Source organism: Prinia subflava, chromosome 1 (genome assembly GCF_021018805.1).
Source record: "Prinia subflava isolate CZ2003 ecotype Zambia chromosome 1, Cam_Psub_1.2, whole genome shotgun sequence".
NCBI lineage: Eukaryota > Metazoa > Chordata > Aves > Passeriformes > Cisticolidae > Prinia > Prinia subflava.
In genome coordinates, this window is record NC_086247.1 from 144073326 (window position 1) to 144094789 (window position 21464).

The window sequence follows — 21464 nt, forward strand, 5'->3', positions numbered from 1 at the left end:
ACCAATTGTGGGAGGATGGAAAATCCCTATCTGATGTCGAGTGATGACAGCGATACTTTGTTACTCATTAAAACTTTCTGAATAAAAGAACAAAGAGAATGACTTCATACCAAGTCAATATGTTTGGCTTCATCTGTCTGCAGCATTTTGATCCAGCATTAGGATCAAAACTTTTGGGTTTGGGTACTATTGAATCAGAAGCTGATTCTTATTTTTGCATAAGACTGTTAAGTCAAGTGTGGTGTCCTGAACTATTGAGACAGCCACCACACATGGTCACAGCCCAAAGCATCAGTGCTTAGCAGTCATGCTGAAAATGCAGTCAGTGTTTTTAACTAAAGGGTTATTCATGATGGGACTTGAACAGCATCTTCAGTCAAGTCAAAGTCAATGTTTTTTGCTCAGACATAAAATAATTGTGTAATTCTAATAAATCACTAGGAATTTACAGGATGGTTATCTTTCAAGTTTTGTTGAACAAATGTTGCTAATGTGCAGCAGGAATATTATTTGAATGACTATATAAGAAATGGCTATTGTGAGGCATTTTGATAATTTTTTACTTTTTTTCCTTTCTCTTAGCAATAGAGGAAACAAACATACAGAATACTTGAGATAATCACAGATCTCAGGCTTTTTATCTTGTTGAGCCTACACAGTTAATGTCATTTCTAAACAGATAAAAACTGATGTAAGAAATACCTAAAAGAGCTAAGCTGGAGTTTTGAAATGTTTCCTCCCAGGGAGAATTGTAACATACCCTTTAAAGGTACCTTTGAGGGTTTCTAATGAAATTAGATTGAAAATCTTAACAGTGACATAATGTACATTAAATACAATGTATTGAAATTAAGGTATTTCAATACTTTAAATTCGTGTGAGATAATTTTGATGATAATGTTTTCTGTTATGGATATTGTTTCAACAAAACCAAAAACAATACATTGTTTCACTTTCAGGATCTTACTGATAACTGCGATATTGCAATGAGTGTTTTGGTGGGTTTTCTGTGTAAAGTTTCTCTGTGTTTCCTCAAAATTTTATGTATTAGCTATGTCTGAGACAATGCTGTTGTCAGTATTTAATGCAATTTATATTCCAAAGCAATAGTTCCTAGTTCAGGTATTTTAAAGCTTTGCAAAACTCTTTTTAGTTAGCAAAATGTTGTCTTGTAAATAGAGAGATGGGGCTTTTGAACAAGGCAAAGGAATTGTGCACGCTTTTTCCTGGTCTGTGTGACTATCCTCATTTTGTGACTGTGTTCCATCTCAGCTATTGAGGGATATCAAAATCATGCTTTTTTCCCCCCCTTCACTAAACTTTCAATCTATTTAAATCGATTTTAATATTTATATTACACATCCAGTGAAAGTATTTGAATACCTGTATCTGATTTGCTGAAAAAAATCCTTTCTAATTGAATGCCCTGGTGTCCATGAATATCAGTAAAACACACCTTTTCATGTGTGTTTGCATATAATTTTATAATTTCATGTTGCACTTCTTAAAAGGAGTTCTTTGTTCTTCAGAATCAGATTAAAGCAAGATTAAAAAGTTTGTGACTTTTTTTTTTTTTAATGCACCACCTTTGGGATTTGAGAACATCTGAGGATTTCAAGTAATACCAATAATATTTACTGTCTTCCTGTACAACTGTAGAAGAGAATACTACACAAAAGTGAGGCACAACCCAGCAAAGGACTTTGCCAGTTTTTCATAGCAGAAAACTCAGAATTCAAGAGGAAAGAGCTTCTATGGAATAGAAAAAGTTAAAAAAAAATTAAGAGTGCATTACTTCCCTGTTCACAAGCACCAACACAATCTATAATTAGCTTTAAATACAAATTGAAACAAATTTCATGCTAAGACATCAGAAAGCGTGATTTATTTTCTCAAAGACTTTATACTCACAATCTCATCTCCTGGCAACCAATATCCTTCTTGTTCAATACCAGCTTTTGACCCTTTACACCCCACTGTCAGGGTTTCCACAATGAGACCATCCTTGACTGCTAAACTCAGCTGACGTGTGGTTTCTTTCGGATGCATACCATGAACTCGAGACATGTACCTGCACACAAAGCACAAAAAGTCTTTTAGGGTTAGTTTTAAATTATAAAATGTGTCAGCAAAATGTACACATCTGCAAATGAGTTAAAATAATACACAGTCTAAGTTTTATATTGTTTTTAAAGTCCAAATTTATGTAACTTCTCCCTTCAAATCAGCTTTTTTCTTCTTTCAGCTATCATGTACACAGTTAGACAAGTGGTAGTAAACTTCTACCAAAAAAAAATTCCCAAAATGAATATAGGATGCTTGGGCTTGTCTCTGCCACATCCATTTGTGCCCTTTAAATGATTTTAAATTTGCATTTCTCCAACACTTCCTATAGCGTACATATTACAGAATGTACCAATGAATCTTTGTGATGCTTGTGTGTACAACACATTTACAAAAAATGTGAAATTTATATATCACATATGAAAAGCCAACAGCTCAAGTTACTGTGCTAAGTGGTTTTTCTCCTTTTCTTGAGTTAACCACAATGATCACACTGTGACAAACTGCCTTGGTGAGAAAAAACCCACATGTAGCCTTAGCTGTGTATATACATGAGATTCAGCTGTGTAATGTTGACCTTTATCTGGTACAATTTGCTTCTAGGCCAACATCAAATATTAACTTGGAGTAAACAACATAAAATTATCTTCTCTCAAATAAAGATGACCTCTCTGCCTTAAGACCATTACATTCAGGTTTTTTTAACAAAATTCTGAGAACATATCTAGGAAATGCTGCACCCAGAGACCTGCAATCACAAGCAATCAGCAGATATGGGAACTGACTTGGAACCAATTATTTTGTGGACAATATTTTCCTAGTTATGGATCTCTCAAAATTACAGGGCTAACTGAATTTCTCTCCATTTTTGTTTCTCCAGGTACTCTGTCTTTAGCTGTTTCCTAAGAGAGAAATCTGTAATTTTGCCTGCTTTAAGACAAAGCTGTCAGCTATAGTATCCTCATCTTCCTGCTTCATAATGAATTCCAGAAACCACGATTCCTTTGTGACTGTCATCACAAATACCTTCACAAAAATGTAATTATGATGATGAGCAAACTCAAGAAAGATGTATTTTAAAGCAGTAGCATTGCATAGAAAAAAAGAGAGCTAAATCAGTTCAGATTTTTTTTTAATAACATGGCTGACAGGTATTTTTAATGCCTTAGAAGTTATAAAATTACAGTAAGGAGTGAAGACCACCCCAATGGCCAAGTCTTCAATCAACCCCCCTCTCTTTGAAGACATCTGCCTTTCGAACTCCTTCCTGTTTTGTATGAATAAAAGCCTTTTCCTTTCCTGCTTTCTCTCTCAAGCTTTTGCTGGAACTGGTATATATTAATCTGGTATTTTTGATTTGCTCTAAACTGTATATAAAATCATATAGTAGATTTCTGACTGAGTGGAAGTATATATTTGTATAGTAATTTATACAATAATCAGAGCATAGTAATTTATACAATAATCAGGCCATTTATAAATTTTTGCTTGATATCAGAGGCATGTACATAAATGCAGCCTGTTTGCAGGATCGTGGGGTTTATTTTTTTTACCATAAAAAGTCTTAGAGGCAGATGATGCCATTTACCATATTTTACAATACCTACCATGACATGGTCCAAGCCTAACTGGTGTGTGCATGTAAACTGTATAAAAGGTGAGCAATTGATACAGAAATAACAATATTCTGTGCAAGTCTGTGTTCCAAGCTAATATATATGAATCTTCTGGTGGTTTGCCCATTGGGTCGAGGGCCAAAATCAGAAGATAAGGGACTTCAGGTCTGTATCACCTTGGCTGGATGCTCGTCTGCCCAACCTGATCTGTCTCTACTTCTATAGAAAACAAAATTCAATGAGCACCTGTTCAAGTGAGATTAAACACCACAAATACGTTTTCAAGGTTATCCAAATTCCAAGGTTTGAACAAGGCAGAGACTCAAGTCTATTTACTTCACTTTCAAACAGAGTGCAAGTGAACACCAGTGGTCTATAGAAGCATAAAGCCACATGAAAACAGCTCATTTGCTTATATATATAAGCATTATAAAATCATGTTACATGTATTACATTTGTGTACACATATGCACCTATTTATGCAAATACAACCAGCTTTCTTAAGTGGAAATCATCTTTCTCAACATTTTCTAATGTTACTTTTTTTTAATCAAATTTCCATTTTTAACTCAGTACTAACAACCTCCCCGACAGAGCCATAGCATTCATATGTCTGTGATTAATTCAAGTCCTTAGTAGGTCTCAAAATACAGAGAATAGGCTAACTATCATTCTTCCCATTTTACTGACAGAACAAATCAGACTCTGAGCATGGAAGTGATTTACCTACACCTATGGTGGGCTGCTATAGGTCTGAGAACAGAAATCAGGGATTACCCCATTGCCATAACCCTCGGGGTATCCTGCTGAAGAATCCATGTATTTTGCACTGCATCATCCTTAGGTGCAGCCCAATAAACATAGCCCAACAAAATTCTTAAATGTAAGCTACAGGTTTCATGATTTCTCACTCATACCTCTGAACAGAACAGATATATAATAAAACCCAAAATGCCTTAAATCAACTCTAATCAGCTAAGAGGTTAATCTGCCTATTTCCACTGCAACAGGTTGTGCACTAGTGAAATGGAGTACAAAGCTCAGAATCACTCATTTCTCAAATCCAATCTGTGTTTTCAACCAGACTAAAAGTACTGCTACCAACTAAACTATTTGCCCATTTTCTCCAGCTGTAAATCAGGAGTAGGAAATTCACAATGGCTTTTTGAAGAATACTTTAGTCAATGTTCAGACTGTGCCACTGGAGAGCCACAAGGGCTATGTTTTCTATTTTAAAATAAAATGCTATCAGCTTTTGCAGGAAAGAACACACATGCAAAGAGAATGCTTTCACTTCAAAGAGTAGAACTGCTGCAGAAAAATGCACCCTCCCCCAAACTTTTACTTTATTAAAACCTGTGAAGTGTACATGGATAAATATTCACAAAAACTAGAAAACAACACTGTAGAGTTTGGATGAAAATTTATCTTGTTTCTTTTCAGCCAGAAGGACAGCAGGCAAGCAAAGATGTGACTAAGGCACAGGACTCAAATCAGAAAAGATAGTTCAAGTTCTTTAATAAAGAAATATGAAAAACTGTCATGACATGAAAAATACTGAAAACAGAATAAGTTAAAATGCAGCTCAGAGACAGAAAGCATGATGTTTGGAGCCCCAACCACTATGTCAGCCTGGTTACCAGATCAGGGAACAAGAGTATGAAATGAGGAATTTGTGTGGAAGCGACACCCCTAATCCACGGAGGGCAGGTCTGAAGTCTTTTCCTGGCACTGCACACACTGAGGCATCTGGCACCAACAAGCTGAGAAACAGGATGGGAGATAAAGCAATCCCTGACTGCTGTTTCCAACAAAAGCTGATTAGCCTTACCTGGGAGACATGGAGTTGAAGGAATACTGGTTTGTTACACTCTTGCCCAGTCCTCCGTATCAACAGATCTGGGAGTGCAACACAAACCAGCAAAAGAAGTAAAGCAAATACACTCAAATGAGTGAGAATTAGGCACAGAGACCAAGTTAAATCCTCTACATGAGCAAACCAGCCCTAATCAGATAGAGGGCTGAAGAAACCATTTCAAAATACAATTTAACTGTGCTAATCCCTGCTATATAAAATGAGGGTCTGTCTGATGAAAAGTGGAGGTTAGGCCTGATAATCTGCATGTTAAATTCAAAATCTCACCAAATGAAGCTGCTTGCCTGCAGAATACAGAAGCAACTGAACTGCTGCTGGAAATTAGAGTGTTTATAGGTCAGTATTTTCTCCATTTATGAACTGGCAGTGCAGGCCCTCTTGACATTAACACAGAAGAATCTAGCAAATCTAGCAAAATTACAGTTTTTGTAATCAACTTCTAAGGGCCTAGTAATGCATGTTTTCAATTACTGCAACACCACTTGGAAAGCAAAGGATAAGGATCTTTAGCATGGAGTTTGCTCATTACCACTTTTAAGCAAACCTCACTGCCATACCATCAAATGTATATTTAAATGTAGTGATCTTCAGAAACAAGGTACTACCAACAGAATCAGGGAGATGCACATGTGCATATACCTAATATATGTGTGCATCTGTCTGATGGCAAAAGAAAACCTTTAGAGGAGACTCACAGAGGATAATCCTTAGCAGATTTGTAGATTGTATATGGATGTGATGCTCATCTGTATGTAGTCACAAAATACCAATCAGAGAAACGTGAAACAGCAATTTCAAACTTCTTTGCGACTGCAGATGAGCAGTAGTCAGGTGTAAATAACAATAAAATATCATCATATTGTTCAGTTTATATTATTATATTATTAGTGTGACCCATTCTAAAGTCTTGAGCACCTCTCAGACACCACAGGGACAGCCCAAGGGGTCAGCACATGGGAAGGGGGGGCCTCCAGCACTTCTCAGAGGGGCCACACAGCCACCTCTGCACACCCCAGCTGAGCCATGCTGGATGCTGGGAGGGAAGATAGGCAGGGAAACCTGGTATGGGCCTTTCCAGAGTCCCTTTCCTTCCCACCAACAAAATCTCCTCTAACTCATGCCCTACCAATTGACAACTTGATCTTGCAACCTCCCTTCACTAAACAAACTGGACCACAGGAGTACCTGATCCACCTCTAAATCACCTGCCTGCCCAATGTATAGAACATTCCAGGAGCACCAAAGTCTGTCAGCATATCACCAATTCACTCCTAAAATGTCAAAATACTTTTCTCAAATTAGCCATTGTCCATAATGTCTTTCTGTAAAAACCTACATCTATTATATGTGCTTCATAAGACACCTTAAAACTAAAGGAAGAAGTTTGGTTTGATCTCAGGGGTGTGGAGGAAGCAGACTCTAAAGCTGTGATCACCATGGGAGCAAAACAGACACAGAAGTAGCCAGCACTTGCATGGGATCAGATGGTGAACTTTTCACCTACAGCTGTCATACAGCTCACAACTCCTGCCTGGTGCTCTGCAAGATACAGCACGAAGCTAAACCCTGCCTCAAAGAGTCAAATCTGTATGGCTTCAAAATAGAGCATGGGAAAATAGCCCACTCTGCTCCCAAGGAGTCCTCCTGAAGGCATCTGTGGTCTGCTGAGAGGCAGAAAATGGTTTACATGGGCACTGCTGTACTGTGGCCCAAATAAGAACACCGGGCAGAGAAAGAAGGAAGGTTATTTAAGGTAGGAAGCTGGCACAAGTATTTAAAAAAAAATCTCAGTTTTTCTCAACTCGTAAGGAATTGCATTTGTGGCCACCTGAACTCAATCAAAAGAAAATAACTGAAAAAAATGTTGGCAAAAATACAGCAAGCATATCTGTACAAGACTGAAATAAAACACATATCATAAATAGCTGCAAAAATACAAGTGTGGCAAGTGTGGGTAGATGTTAATTTTCATGGCAAACTCTAATCTTGGTCTGATCAATTATCTTTCTCTATGGATGCCTCCAGCCTCCCCAATGCAAAGGAAGTAGCAGCCTGCTGCTGCCAGCAGACTGCTGAGCAACTCATCCAGGAATGAGAACTGATAAATCTGAGGTCTGAGAAACTGAAATCTGATAAAATTGAGATCTGAGAAAATACAGCAGATCCCATTAAACTCAACTGAAAGTCTGCCATTAATTTTAAACGTTAGCTACAGGTACATAAAAATGTCCTAGATTCAGGGACAGACTTTAAGGAATAATACATAAAATAGAAGGAAAGCAGCCAAAAATCTGTTCTGAGTTTTATATTGTCTTCCTACCACTAGTGAGAAATTATGCCTTTTGCCTCAGTTTCAGGGCATGACAGCTATTTTATAGAAGGCCCACACATTTCTTTTAAAGGTTTTTTAAAGCAATTTGCAAAGAATAGGCCAGTTGGTCATACTGAAAGAAAAAGCTGAAGAGATGGCTGTGATTAATTTAATTTTTTAAAGAAATACAGCTCCATGACATAAGAGCTTGAAACACACAGCTCAAATCTCAACTCTCCTTGTGGAAAGGCAGGTGAAGATCTGTGCTCACGGCTGTATCAGGGTCTCAGCTCTGAAGCTCAGGATGCCTGCTTCCACCATGTAGCACAAATCAACTCCCATAAAACACAGGTGAAACATCATGGGGGCTTGACACTGATATTCCCTGCTTGCCAGAAACTGAGAGCTGCTCTGAGAGCTGAGCACAGCACAGCCATACAGAGGAACCGGCTACAGTGGGGATGCAGCAGCTCCCTTTTGTTTTCCAGGATACTTTTTGATGTGTTTACACTTTCTGAAGTTTGAATTATATGGGTTATATTCCCTAAGATAAACACAACCAAGGCACAATGTTCTTCCTGTGCATTCACACTCCACAATGAGATGCAGGTATATGAGCAGGCTGCACTTGATTTCCACTGCACTCCACATACCAACAGCACATGCACAGACCACGCAGGCACTGCTGCCTCTGCAATAAAATACTTCTTACATGATCTACATTTTATGCAGTCCAAAATTCCAAGAATTACAGAGAAATAATGCATTGACTTTTCCCTCTGAAAACAGTATCTGCAACATTCATTTTGAAGACACATATAGTATCCAAGCAGGAAATGTTTTTAAAATTTGTTTCATCTCTCCTTAGTAGTCTAGAAAGTCAGAATTTGCATGAATGTGGAAACTAATTTTGTGCAGTGTTTTTATAAAACAAAAAGAATGCATAAACTTGATAGTACAACAGTGAAATCCAGCAGTTCAGCTAAATTCAGATCTGCCTGATGTTTGTGCTGCTGCTGCTGCTAAAAGGAAGCTAAGGAGTGATTTTGTTTGTGCATGCTTTAGATATCCCAGGCACCCTGCATGCACCTATAATGGTAATCACCTGGGTCATTTCTGTAAAAAGCACAGCAATGTTAACCCAGGTAATTCCCTGACTCAGTAATTTAAACTCCTACTCTCATAACTTCACTATACACTTTAGACTGTGTAACCCACCAGCATGACCATGAACAGCAAAGTAATTTAGGTACCAAGCCACTCAACCCATATCCAGAAAAACCTCGCCACCACCTTCTTATGGAGGAACTTATCTAAAAAAGGGCTCTACTACTGTTTTTCCAACCTAAAAGCTCATATGTGACACTGCTGGTAATGCACACGTGTGTGCACTAAGCACAACTGGCAAACAAGAAGCAGTCATTCAGGGGCACTGCATACACAGGCACAAATGCTCGTGTATCTGCAGGGCCACTCTTCCACCCAGCTTTTTTTTTTTTTCTTTGGATGTACTGAAGAGACAAACAAGTATTGTATGACTCAGAATGTAACATCCTAGCTAAAACCTGGCAAATGAAATATTTCATCAGCTGATATCGAGCATCTCAATTCAAAACTCGTTAAAAAAATGAAGAGTTGAATGCTTTCATGATTCAGTTTTCTAGAGCTTTCTATCTAATTTAATTTCCATTCTTATCTGGGTCAAACCCTTTCTCTTTCTGTTTCTGGGGTTGGTTTTTGTGTGTGCATTTCTTTTTGTTAGATTACTTTTAGTCTAGCTCAGTTTCAGAATCATCACTCTGTCACACAATTGTTCACCTTATTACCATCAAGGGAACAGCACAAGGGCTGGAAAAGCCATCAGGGCAGGGCTGCTGCTCTTGGTGATGATATTGTTTATATGAATGGGAATATGAAACCACAGCCCAAAATAGATGGTATGAGTAGTGCTTTGGAGATCATTCTCTCTCCACTGATTACAGAGAAAGCCTTGATGAGCACTTCAGGTCAGATAACAAGCTGTTAAATGGCCGTGTCCCACTCATTTTTATCTCTTACTTCTAATAGAAAGTCACATTTATTTACAGCAAAGAAACCAAACATAAGCTAGAAGTTCCACTTTCAAATATCCACTCACAAAGATGCTATGATTTGAGCAAAAAACATAATTGTTGTGACATAAAAATTGGTTTCCTTTTAATAATCAGAAATGAAGTTAGCCTTTTATGTATTTTTCTGTGTAAACTTACACAATTTCAAGATGAATATTAATATAAGTATGGAGTACATGAAAATGGTGACAGTGATTTTCAAATCATTTCCGTCCCTTTCCTTCTCAGTTTTCCTACTGGAGCTCATAGTTTGCATATATTGTATTAAGCATTGAATATTACAGCTTTTATGGTAACACTCAATAAAGGAGAGTTTAAATGAGCATGCACTTATTAACAAACATCAAACAAGGAGTATGGCTGTAGTTAATAACAATATGTTTGTGGTGTTAGTGTGAATCATTTTATTTACCATACTCATGCTCAGCCCAGAGATGACTTCACCTACTGAATCAATGAGGAGCATTGACCTCTGAGACAGAAAAAGAAAAATGCCACACTAGCAATATGTAAGAGCATTCCTAAGAGAAGAATTACTAGATAAGGAAAATTGATCAAGCAAAATTCATCAGAACATCTGAGCACCTATTTTTTTTTCAGAATGAACTGTAGGAACAAGATGTGCCTGCAGTAATATTTTTGATCCAAGTAAATACATAAAAAACTCCACCTCAAGCTCCAGTCTTCAACAAAACAGCCATTTATGATAAAATCTTAGGGGTATAATAATTGCACAGCCAGCTACAGCATCCTTTCCCTTTCCTGTATTCTGCACAAAGCAGGAAAAAAAGGCAGCAGGGCTGGAGCAATCTGTCAGTCCCCTGGTGAAGAGCTTTCCACACCAGGCACTGAATCAGTCTTTGACAGCCAGCACTGGAAAGCAGACCCAGAAATTCAGGAAGCACCAGGGGACAATGTCTCAGCACCAAGCTGAAGGAAAAAATCATCCCTAAGAAATTAAAAATAACACTGTTCAATACACGTGGACTTAGTTTTATGTATTCCTTTAACCAGTTTAATTAATGTGATTAAATAGAATTGTTACACAAATTGAAGAAGTAAGCTGTATCAATAAAGGAGCTAAATGGGAAAAAGAGTAATTATTAATATACATTATAAACTCAAGATAATACTTCAACCAAATCTACTAATTTAGCAATTTTAATTCCAATACTACTCAGAGCAAATGCAGATAGGTTCTTTATTGCATTTTTATAAGAAAAGTTTACATTTTTTCCTGCAATCCCTGTTTCCACTCTCTTTAGTCAATTATATCTAAAGGCGGCACTGAAAATGGATCATTAATACCAGCAATATTAAAACTAAATAATATCCAAACCAAAAAATCATTCCAAAATCTTAAACAAAATTAAGATTAAACAACCTAAAACAGAGAGGTATAAGTTGTATGGTGAATGTATCTCTCTATAGGGAACACAGGTGAAATTTAATAAACACATGCCATTGTGAACATCCTTTGTGGAATTAAATCACAATCTTTCATTCCTTCTTAAGATTTTTATAAAAAGGGTTTAGCTTAGTTTTACACTTTTCTTTCAACTTTTTTTTTAACCTGGGTATTAAAAATCGTTGTTAGCTTGGCGAATATTACCTCATTGGTCAGTCTCAGTACAAATTTACAAGCAAAATTGTGTCCGTTATGATGCAATAGCAGGTGAGAACCCCTATACTTTCCTCCACCTATGCAGCTCTCAGTGTTCTTTTTCTTACTTTATAGAATATAACTGAGCTTTTGAAAATATAAAACAAATTTACCTGAATCCATCATTTAACCTCACTGCAAAGCCATCAGTTTAAAAAAATTAATGTGTCAAACAAGTCAAGCATTTTGGTGTCCAGCATATTTCTCTGCAATTGCTATGCTTGTAACTGTTAGTTATGCACCCATAATACAATTTTTTATATATGACTAAAGTAGTACTTGTACTAAAAATTCTCCTATTAGGGAGTCAAATTACTAGCTTTCATTTTATTAATGTAAATATAAATATTGTATTAATATTAAGAGACTTTTGTTTTCTGCAATATGTTCACTGACAAAGGAATGAGAAGCCTTAAAACTCCAAACTCAGTTCATTCTCTTGATTTAACATAAAAATAGTATTCTGAAAACAGAAAAGCCCCACACTGGTTTGGAGCTTGAAGAAGTAGCTGAAGTTTATCATGAGAAACAGAGAAGGAAAGTAAAAGAAATTACAAAGGAGATTGACATAGTGGAGTCAGACAGAAAAAAGTGCCTTGTCTTTACCTGTAACAAAAAACAGGTATTGAAAACTAAGAGTTTTCTACCCTGTCACCACCCAGTGATGTATTCTGTAATGCATATTGTCTATAATTCTGCCAATCCAATACAAATTGAAGTCAGTTTTCTCACAGGTGAACACTGAATAGACAGGCTGCCTCTGGAAGTAACTGTGTGGACTGCTGAGGAAGTATTATGCTTTTTATTGTCGGACCTTGTACTGAGCACTTTTGCTTACCCTTGCATAACCAGGAATTGATATTACACCGCACAGCACAATAAAAAAATCTTCAGTGTACTGGCCAGGGCTTCAATAACACTGCTTCAAATAGTCACATTTAAAACACACATGAAAATGATGTACAGATATGAAAAAGGAGCCAGTAACTCTGGTAAAAAGTGAACTCGAGTGATCACTGCATTCTCCTGCATAACAGGAGGATGTTCTACTTCAAACAGTTGCTTCCAGATAAGCCTGCTCTCCAACAACAAAAAGACAGATATTTTAGGGGAATGGCTTGACAAAGGTTAAGAAACCAACAAAGCAAAAAAAAAAAAAAAACAACAACAAAAAAAACCCATTTCTAAGCTTATGTTTCAACCAAAGAAATAACAGGTCTGAAATATCTTCTATTCATACAAAGTTTAACAATAGGATTAGCTAGTTATAAATCCAGAGTCATCTGCTCTTCTAATCTTTCCTATGGCATACTATTTTTGTTCATGCATGACTATTTAGTTGCAACATGCAGAATACTAGGAAGACTTAAATTTTCATCACGAGTACTATGAATAGTGACAGATTTTTTTTCCTAGTAAGTACGCTTCAAATAAGCAATTCTGTAAGAATCTTGTTCTTTGATTTTTTTCTTGCCATTTCATCACATATTCTTATTTATATACTTGTGTGGTTATTCCCTATCCATTCAAATTGCTCAGGTTCTTATTTATACTCTGTTGTGTTTATTCTACATCTGAGAATAAATTGCTTCTTCTTAACTTTACTTTAATCACTGATTCTATATTTTTTTTTCTGTTAAAGTAGACAGCCTAGAAAGGGAACAGCAAAAGAACTAAGGCAACAAAACCAGGTATATGAGCTTCAACTCTTCTCAGACATTGACTAGAGAAATTCCAAAGACTGACATTTGGAGAAGAAATCCCTCTCCCAGGTCCAAATGTCAAACTGAGAGGGTCACATACTCAATCTACAACTGTTACCAACTCCATCTCAACTGTGGGACCATAAAATCTCATTATTTTACAGTAATCTTTCATATTGAGTAATTCTTTTCTGGCATGCTATCCCATCAATGCTGATTAATGTCAGTCTGCACAGAGCTAACAGAGTCTACTTTGGCTTGGGATCTGCTCATTTCTGTTTGATGTTCTGACTTAGCTGCACCTGTATTAAATTACAATACAGCAAGAATGAGTCCAGAGAACAAATATGGGGAAAACAGCTATGATCCCTGTGATTTAGGAACCTAGGACTGGACCATCCTATTTGAAAGCCAATTAAAAAAGATGAAAGTCTTTGTATCTATTAGTGAAAAAAATATTTTCTTGTATCACCAATGGAGTAAACCAGCTTTCTGATTGATGAAAGAGATGGTTTCAGTACCACTTTATATGAAAATAATATAGTGTCGAATTATAGCACTATCAGTTTTATCCTGGTTAATGGTCCATCCATCAGCTCCATCTCCCCCAAAGATGTGATACCTCTCCCGTGTGTCCCACAGCCACTCTTGGTTTCATTCCCAGCCTAACTTATCCTCAGGCTCCATTCTGGAGAAAGACCAGTTCTTCCACCCAGGGAAAAAGCAAAGCATGGCCCAGAGGTTGTTTTGCTCGTGCCAGAGAACCCAAATGTGAACCATGCCAACACCAGCTCCCCGTGCCAAGGGCACCCAGCCCTGCTGCAGCACGCTGTGTGTCCTCAGATGCCTGCACGTCATGCCCAACAGCAAACCAGCGTGTCTCTGTCTTCAGCTTTCAAGAATAGCAGGGCTGTGGGCTGTGTTATTTTTGGTGCTTAGAACTGAGGAACCGTACACACATATAAAACAAACAAAGAGGATGTCAGGGCCAAGGAAACACTCTGTGAGCCAAAGGGAACAAGGTGTAGCCCCAGCATAACTGCTCCAGAGCGTGCCAGGGCATTCCCTGTCATGGCACATGAAGGTGGAACAGACACAGCCTATATAAGGGATATAGAGAGAAGATAATCAACTTAATTAATCATGAAACAACAAAGGAGGAGAGAAAAAAACCATCAGGAAGGATGTGCAGAAGAAAAGAATTATGTTTTTGGTTCTTTACATTAGTCTTCATGGAATAGTTTAGAAACCAGAATAATTATCTGTTTACAATGAAAAAATCTTGAAAGCTGCCAGTAATAGTTCTAGAATACCAGATTTGCCAACTGGGTATGTTAATAACATTAACTTAATAGCTAATGAACTATGAACTAATCAGAAAGATTATGAAATGTTCATAATATTGCTACTGAGGAAACCAAATATTTTGTGAGAAAAGGGGTATATATTTAATTAATAGTTAATTAAATCTTAGGAGTGCAATTACCTATAAGCGAATTATGGAGAAAATACTATAAAAGGAACTGGAAGATTGGAATAGCCAAAAAAAGAGAACTTTAAAAACATGTCTGTACAGAAATACTTACTAATCTGGTATGCAACTGAATGTCAATAATTTATCCTACTCATCTAAATATGCATGCCTTTTTCCCAGTGTATTTTAAGGCATTTTATTCCATAGAATCAATTCTTGAGGTTACCCCAAAAGCAGAACAGATGGAAGATAATGAGGAAAAAACAGGAAGTCAAAGCATAGTTATAATTTTTAACACAATTTAGGGATGAACAATTTGTCAGGCTGCACTCTGGACAGAATTCACAGGATATGGAAAGCCATTTCTTCACTAGTGCCTACAGCATAACAAATACCAATAATGCTTATCTAAATAATTGATACACTAGGGTCAAATTATCCTAATATCAAGTCTAGACAGAATAAGAAATCACATTTCTTGGTAAATACCTCAGAAATGCAACTTTGTTATTAAGAAATGTGGTGATTTGGAAATTTTAGCTAGTTCTTATAGTCAAATTTTAAACTATTGCAATTCATTGACTTGAGATACCCTGTGACAATATAATTTCTGTGCCTTTACAGAGATGCTACAACTGCCTTCAAGTGAGCTCTATCATTAAATAAAAACGCGTTGAATATACTGAAGCTTATATACAAAGGTGGGAACTTATATATTTATTTTAAAGTTCTCTTCCAAAGGTAGTTTGCATTCAGAGTACTAATTCCTTTAAATTCACTTCACTCTTGCTTCTTGTCAGTATTGGTTTTCAGTCCTTCATTCAATTTTCAAGTTACTGAAGAATGCTTCTCTCCAACCCATGGAAAGTGCATTTCCAACTAAAATGCACCCTCACAGAAACTCAGTAAAACTGCAGAATCCCTTTCATATGATAATTTGTTGAGGTTTTTATTTTCTGAGATGTTGGGCGTGCGCAGGGTGGTCTCTTCCTTACCAATGTCTTAAGTATTTATATAATATTCCAATTAACTCTGTCATATTTTTGCCATTTTTACAACCGTGTTTTTAATTCTTTACAAAACAGACACCTTCCGTGTGTTTTCTCATTACTTCTCTGCATGCAAAGACTTTTCTAAAAAATTGCTAGAAGTTCAAAAAGCTTACTAATTAATTTCTTCAAGGCTCTAACTTGCATATTCAAATTTTCCAAGTGACTCTTCCCTTGATGTAAGACAGTTTTCAATCACTTCTAATCACGCATTTTTCTGTTCTTGCCTTTCTCCCTCACGAATTTAAAAAGCAAAGCATACTTGATCTAGTCTACTTTTAATTAAAGGGCCTCTTTCCTTATAAGTTTTTCCTGATAATATCAGAAGTACCTTCTAGTGCTCTAGACTCCTCCTACACTATCCTCTTACTCTTATGTTCTCTACAGAAAATGCGTGCCTAGTTCTGTAAATTTTTCTTTTCTACTCTCCATTGACAGTACCTTCTGGAAGTCTTCCTTTACCCAAGCAATCTTCTATCAATTACACTTGAAGTGCTCAGGTCACAATTTGCATACTTGCATGTGTTATATAAATTTGTCTGGTTTGCATATTGAGTTGAAACAGTTCATAATCTACAAACAATGAATCCTCTTTTCACATTATGAACATTTCCTCCCAGGTCATGAAATGTAAATGTTCCTTGAGATGTACAGTGTCTTCTACTCAGCATCATAAGACTAAGAAAAGTAAGAATTGAATTAAATAAACAAGAATATATGAAGAAAAGGGAGACAACCATGCTGAATGCACATTAGGAGAAAAGCCAACAACTCAATTTGCTTAAAAGTAACAAACCATCTAATGAAGAAAGCAACAGTTCTTCACAGCAATTTCCTATAAAGGTGTTTGAGCTAACAGGTCACAAAACACACAGGAGAACTTGTCTCTAGCAGCAAATGAATGCTTAAAGGAGAAAAGAAAATCCATTAAAAAAACAAATCATGAATCATCTTTTCAACCTGTGAAGTTCTCCAAAGTACCCATTTGTCACCCACTATACCACACATGGGAAGACTATTACTTACCTTAAACATAGGTTTATTAAAAAAATTATTATCTTACTGTTTTTACGTATTCTTACTCAAGAATATGACATACTTCCATAATGTCACTGTCACTATTACTTTCTGTCAATCACAAGAGGTATTAACAGTTCTGAAAAATGTCACTAACACAAATATTAAAATCTTCCTTTTACCTTCAGCTATGGACACATGCTCATAATTTTCAATTTGGACCACTGGTTTTCAAAATTCTTTTTTGAAAATTCTTGCCTATATGCCCAGACATTGATTGATCTTTTAAGGAATTGCAGTTGACCTGATCAAATGATTTTGAGCCTGGAAGAATATATTAGTTGCTCAGTTTTCATCAGAAGAGATATTCTGATGCCATGCTAATTTTGGAACTTTATTTTGAATATTATGTATTATGCATACTCATTTACTATGTCATCTGTGTTTCTTCATCAACCACTAGTACCATACATCAATTCAAAGGTCTTTATCATTTCCTTGTCAAAAGTTATCTCCTTAGGAATGTCACATAATAGAAACTAGATCAGTGTTATCACTCTTGTCACTGATGTGCATGGGGAGAATTTACAATGCCCAAGCACTTTTTAGATTACTCTTCACTGCTAGCACCTTGTCCATCTTTCTCAAAGTACTAAGGCTTCTTGCATTTCTGTCTAGTCACTTATTTTTCTTCTGACTGGAAATGAGTCATACAATCTGGATCTAAACTTTTTTAAAATATCAAACAACTCATCAGTTACCAAAAGCAGTACTTCTTTTTCTAGTATCTGATTATTTGTTTTCTCAACCTTGTTTGTAATGTTTTGTCTGACCTAACTTTACCCAACTAAATGTTATTCCCACTATCTTAAACTAGGCATCTCTCATAAGAGTGGGATGAATTCCCAGCTAGACATGCCTGTCTCCCTTTATTACATCTAAAAAGAACACAAACAGCTAACAAACTCAGCTAATATGTAGCCTAGAGCAAGTAATTTGAAATGTTAAAATGGAAAGTGTATAGCATTAGTTTACCCACTTGTCTCCTTGGAGACATGAGGAAAATATATATGTGCTTTAATGCATTCTAAAACTCCACTGCGACCACAAAAGTGAAATTCCCCTAAAATACAATCTCTTTCCCAACCCTCTTGGAATTCCCTAACTCTGGAAAGGTGCTTTTCAGATTGATGGTCCATTTTTCCTCTTGTAGAAGCTAGGTACACATTAATTCATTTGGGACATCATCTTTCTTCCTGTACTTCACTGTTCATTATGTTTGGAGAACCTGAACTGTTACACTTCTTCCACTCAAAGCCAGTTTTGCCTGTCACTTGCACCCCAGAACTTCCAAACTCTGCCAGTGGACCCTTGGCATGGACCATGTTAGAATGATTTCCCTTTGTTGGTCACCTGCACTGTTTATAACTCTCCCCGTTAGTGGTCTCTGGCTTCATTATCAGTTCACATTGGTTCTGGCAACTGAAGAGTTGCCAGCTGGTTACTTTAGTTCTTTTAAATTATTCATATTGATTACTTTGACAAATGTGACGTACATGTCAGCCTAGAAATGCAGACAAAGCAGAGAGAGGCACAAAGCCCTCTGTTTTTATTACAGTGGCTTCTACAAGTAATATTGTAGACCTTTCTACACAGTGCAAGCTCCACAGAACAAAGAATATATATTTCTTTGTGTATCCAGCACCTAATACACCTTGATGAATATTTTAACAGTATTAATCAGAGGTGGTAATCACCTCATGTCTTCTTTAATAGCATCTTATGCACATCTCAGCAAATATGGTTTCTGATTTATTTGAGCAACCTAACACTTCAAAATTCTCTTTGCCTTCTGGAAAAGTCCTACAGTAGCCTCTCAGATTCTCCTAAAGAAATAGATTTTTTACAGATTTTATTGCCCTTTTCTCCTTAACTGTTATATCTATTTCTTGTATTTTGACCAGGCCATCAACTCCAAAATGCTACATTCAATTGAAGTACCAGAAATGTTACATATTTCCTAAAGATGTTTATCCAAAACAAATACAGGGTAAGATCTCAATTCAATGAATTGAACCTCACTTTCGGATCTTCCAGTGCTCAGTTGGGTAAATTTGGGTTTTCTAGATATAATTAATTAATCATTAATGTAGAATTGCATGCAGCTGTTTCACAGTCTCTCACAATGTTTCCTATCTCTGTCTCCAAGGGCTTTTAATAGCATCCACCTTCCCCCGATCAAGACTTTTTTTTGGAGCAGGTCACTTACTTTGTGATACGGTCAATGTTAGCAATCTGCTTCTGGTTCCGGATTATTTCTATAGCTGCCCACAGGTGCTGGATAGCCTTTGTATCTGCCTGCCGTCTCTTCGTGAGGCGTGCCATGACCTGCTCACCTGGTCAGCTGCAGACAGTAAATTAAAAAAGAAAAAAATAAAATAAATACACCAAAAAGTTCACTGAGAATTATAAAATAAGCTACGTGAAACATGATTACTAGGAAAAACGTATTGCTGCACAGCCATTCAATTTGTATATAGCAATATGTTTTCAAGTGCTTAAAGAGCAATAAAAAGTAATAAAAAGTAGTTTACAAGAACCCCTTTCACATCATGCAATCTAAACAGAAGACAAAAGGCAAGCAGTAAAATGTATGAAATCACTAGCAAATTTAGTTCATATCTCAGTTCCCTATATTTGGTAAAAATGCAAAACTACCCCATCCTGAAGCTGCCACAGCCTCCTGCATTGCCTGAAGCCCTTAAAAAGGGTGAGTGGTACTTGACTGCATCATTTGGGGTAAGCATGAATTCTGACACAGAGAAAAAGCTAGACCCACAGTTTAACAGAAAGCACAGTTCTTGGAGTATTACCTTCATGTTCTTATCATTTACAGCTATTTTTTAAAGTCCATTCTATGAGGAGGAACTAAAAGTATATTTTCATAGATGATTAATAATTAAATAAATATTTTGGAGCAGTTCCATTTTCTGTAACATGCTAAAACCTAACAGGACCAAAGGGCTTCTGATGGCATTTACCCATCTAACCAACCCTGAACAGGAACATAATGAGCATCTGGCTTTGTTTACAAATTTTCCAAAAGCTGGAGGCAATGAGTACAGATAAGCCATAAATCGCCTACAGCTCCACTACAGGCACCGAATCCCTTTTTAAAAGCTTAACGATGCATTTTGATCACTAAATAACTTTCTTCCATTGCCACCACTTTCTCAATGAAAAAATGACTGATTTATGAGTGCTACCAAGGTCTATAATTTATTTTAGAGCTCTGTCCTCGGAATGAACCCTGTGGTATGCACGCGGATATTTGTAGCTAACAGAATATTAACTTCAGTAACCCAAAATAATATAAAAAAATGCAAAAAACATTTCACCATCTGTGCAATGTTATAGATGGGAATTTAACTACTAAAAGTGTCCCTGCTCTCAAATTCAGAAAAATGAAATGGATTTGAGTATTCCATCAGTTGCAGCAATGTAATTTTCAAGTCTATGGGACCTACAGGTACTTATCAAAGACGGCTCTCAAGTTTTAGATCTGATACAAGCTCGGCAACACTCACTAACTTTACAGGTGCAATGAAATGAAGGCAACATTCCATTATTAAGGATAAGAAATGATTTAACAGCATTGTACTTTGTATTATGCAGCCTATTTAAAGAAAAAATACGGGAAAAAGATGAGGATGTGAAGTGGTATGTGCATGCCCAGGCCCGTGAGGCATTCCTGGCTGCAGGAGATATCAGGCAAGGGCAGGGCAGAGCAGCACATGAGATGTGGTGTGGTCACACATCGATCCCACTTTTCAGCTTTAGAAATCTCCTCCCTCTGGGGTTTAAAGCAAGGGCAACTGGAGGGATGTCCCACAAAAAAAAGGCCAAGAATACAGTTTTGAAGGAAGGATAAGAGGGAATGTGACAGACATACAACTAAGAGTGACAGCAGTAGATAGCATCGCCTGACAATGATTCAGAGAAAGAAAGTCTCCATTGGGAACAGCAGGAAAAGACACTGCATCCCTTTGAGTTGTTCTGCATTCATTTCACAGAACATGAGGCCACTACAAGTAAAAAAAACCACTGCTAATTTGTAAGAGAAACATATAACTATTTGTAGAATTTAATTTTTAAGAGAAACAAAGCACAAAAAAAAGTTAGCTCTTAACACAAAAAGCGACAATCTTTACAGACCTATTGTTCTAGCATAAAACTTTACTAACACAGACATGACTGAAAGATCATTCTTCTTATTCCAGCTCTCTACAAAGAGCTACAAAAGCTGTCAGATGATACAGCAGCCAGCAAGCCGGACACAGGGTCTCTCGCACAGCATCACATCCCCACGCGAGGAGCAAGCGCTCGTCCTCCTTGACCCCGATAGCAGTGTGGAACAGCAGACCAGTTCTCAGTTTATTTAGTAATCCCAGCTCCTTTAAAAATAGCCACTGCTCCTGGCAGCCCAGCATATGCTGCCGTGCCAGCCAGCACAGGGGATGGCGGGTTTTCTCTCACAGCCCGCGATGCTGTGCCCAAGGCACAGAGCAGGGTCCTGGGGA

The 21464-nt window shown here is 37.0% G+C and overlaps 1 protein-coding gene across 6 annotated transcripts in view; it reads right to left on the minus strand.

Moving 5' to 3' along the window:
- Positions 1 to 21464, minus strand: part of ZMYND11 (zinc finger MYND-type containing 11) — a 104671-nt gene that overhangs the window by 41593 nt on the left and 41614 nt on the right. For all 6 annotated transcript variants that reach the window (XM_063415615.1, XM_063415664.1, XM_063415655.1 and 3 more), the window contains exons 2-3: positions 19154 to 19288; positions 1912 to 2071 (exon numbers count right to left, since the gene is read on the minus strand). In XM_063415615.1, coding sequence (XP_063271685.1) covers positions 1912 to 2071; positions 19154 to 19269 — 276 coding nt within the window. In that variant the 5' untranslated portion in view covers positions 19270 to 19288. The remainder of the gene's footprint in view (positions 1 to 1911; positions 2072 to 19153; positions 19289 to 21464) is intronic.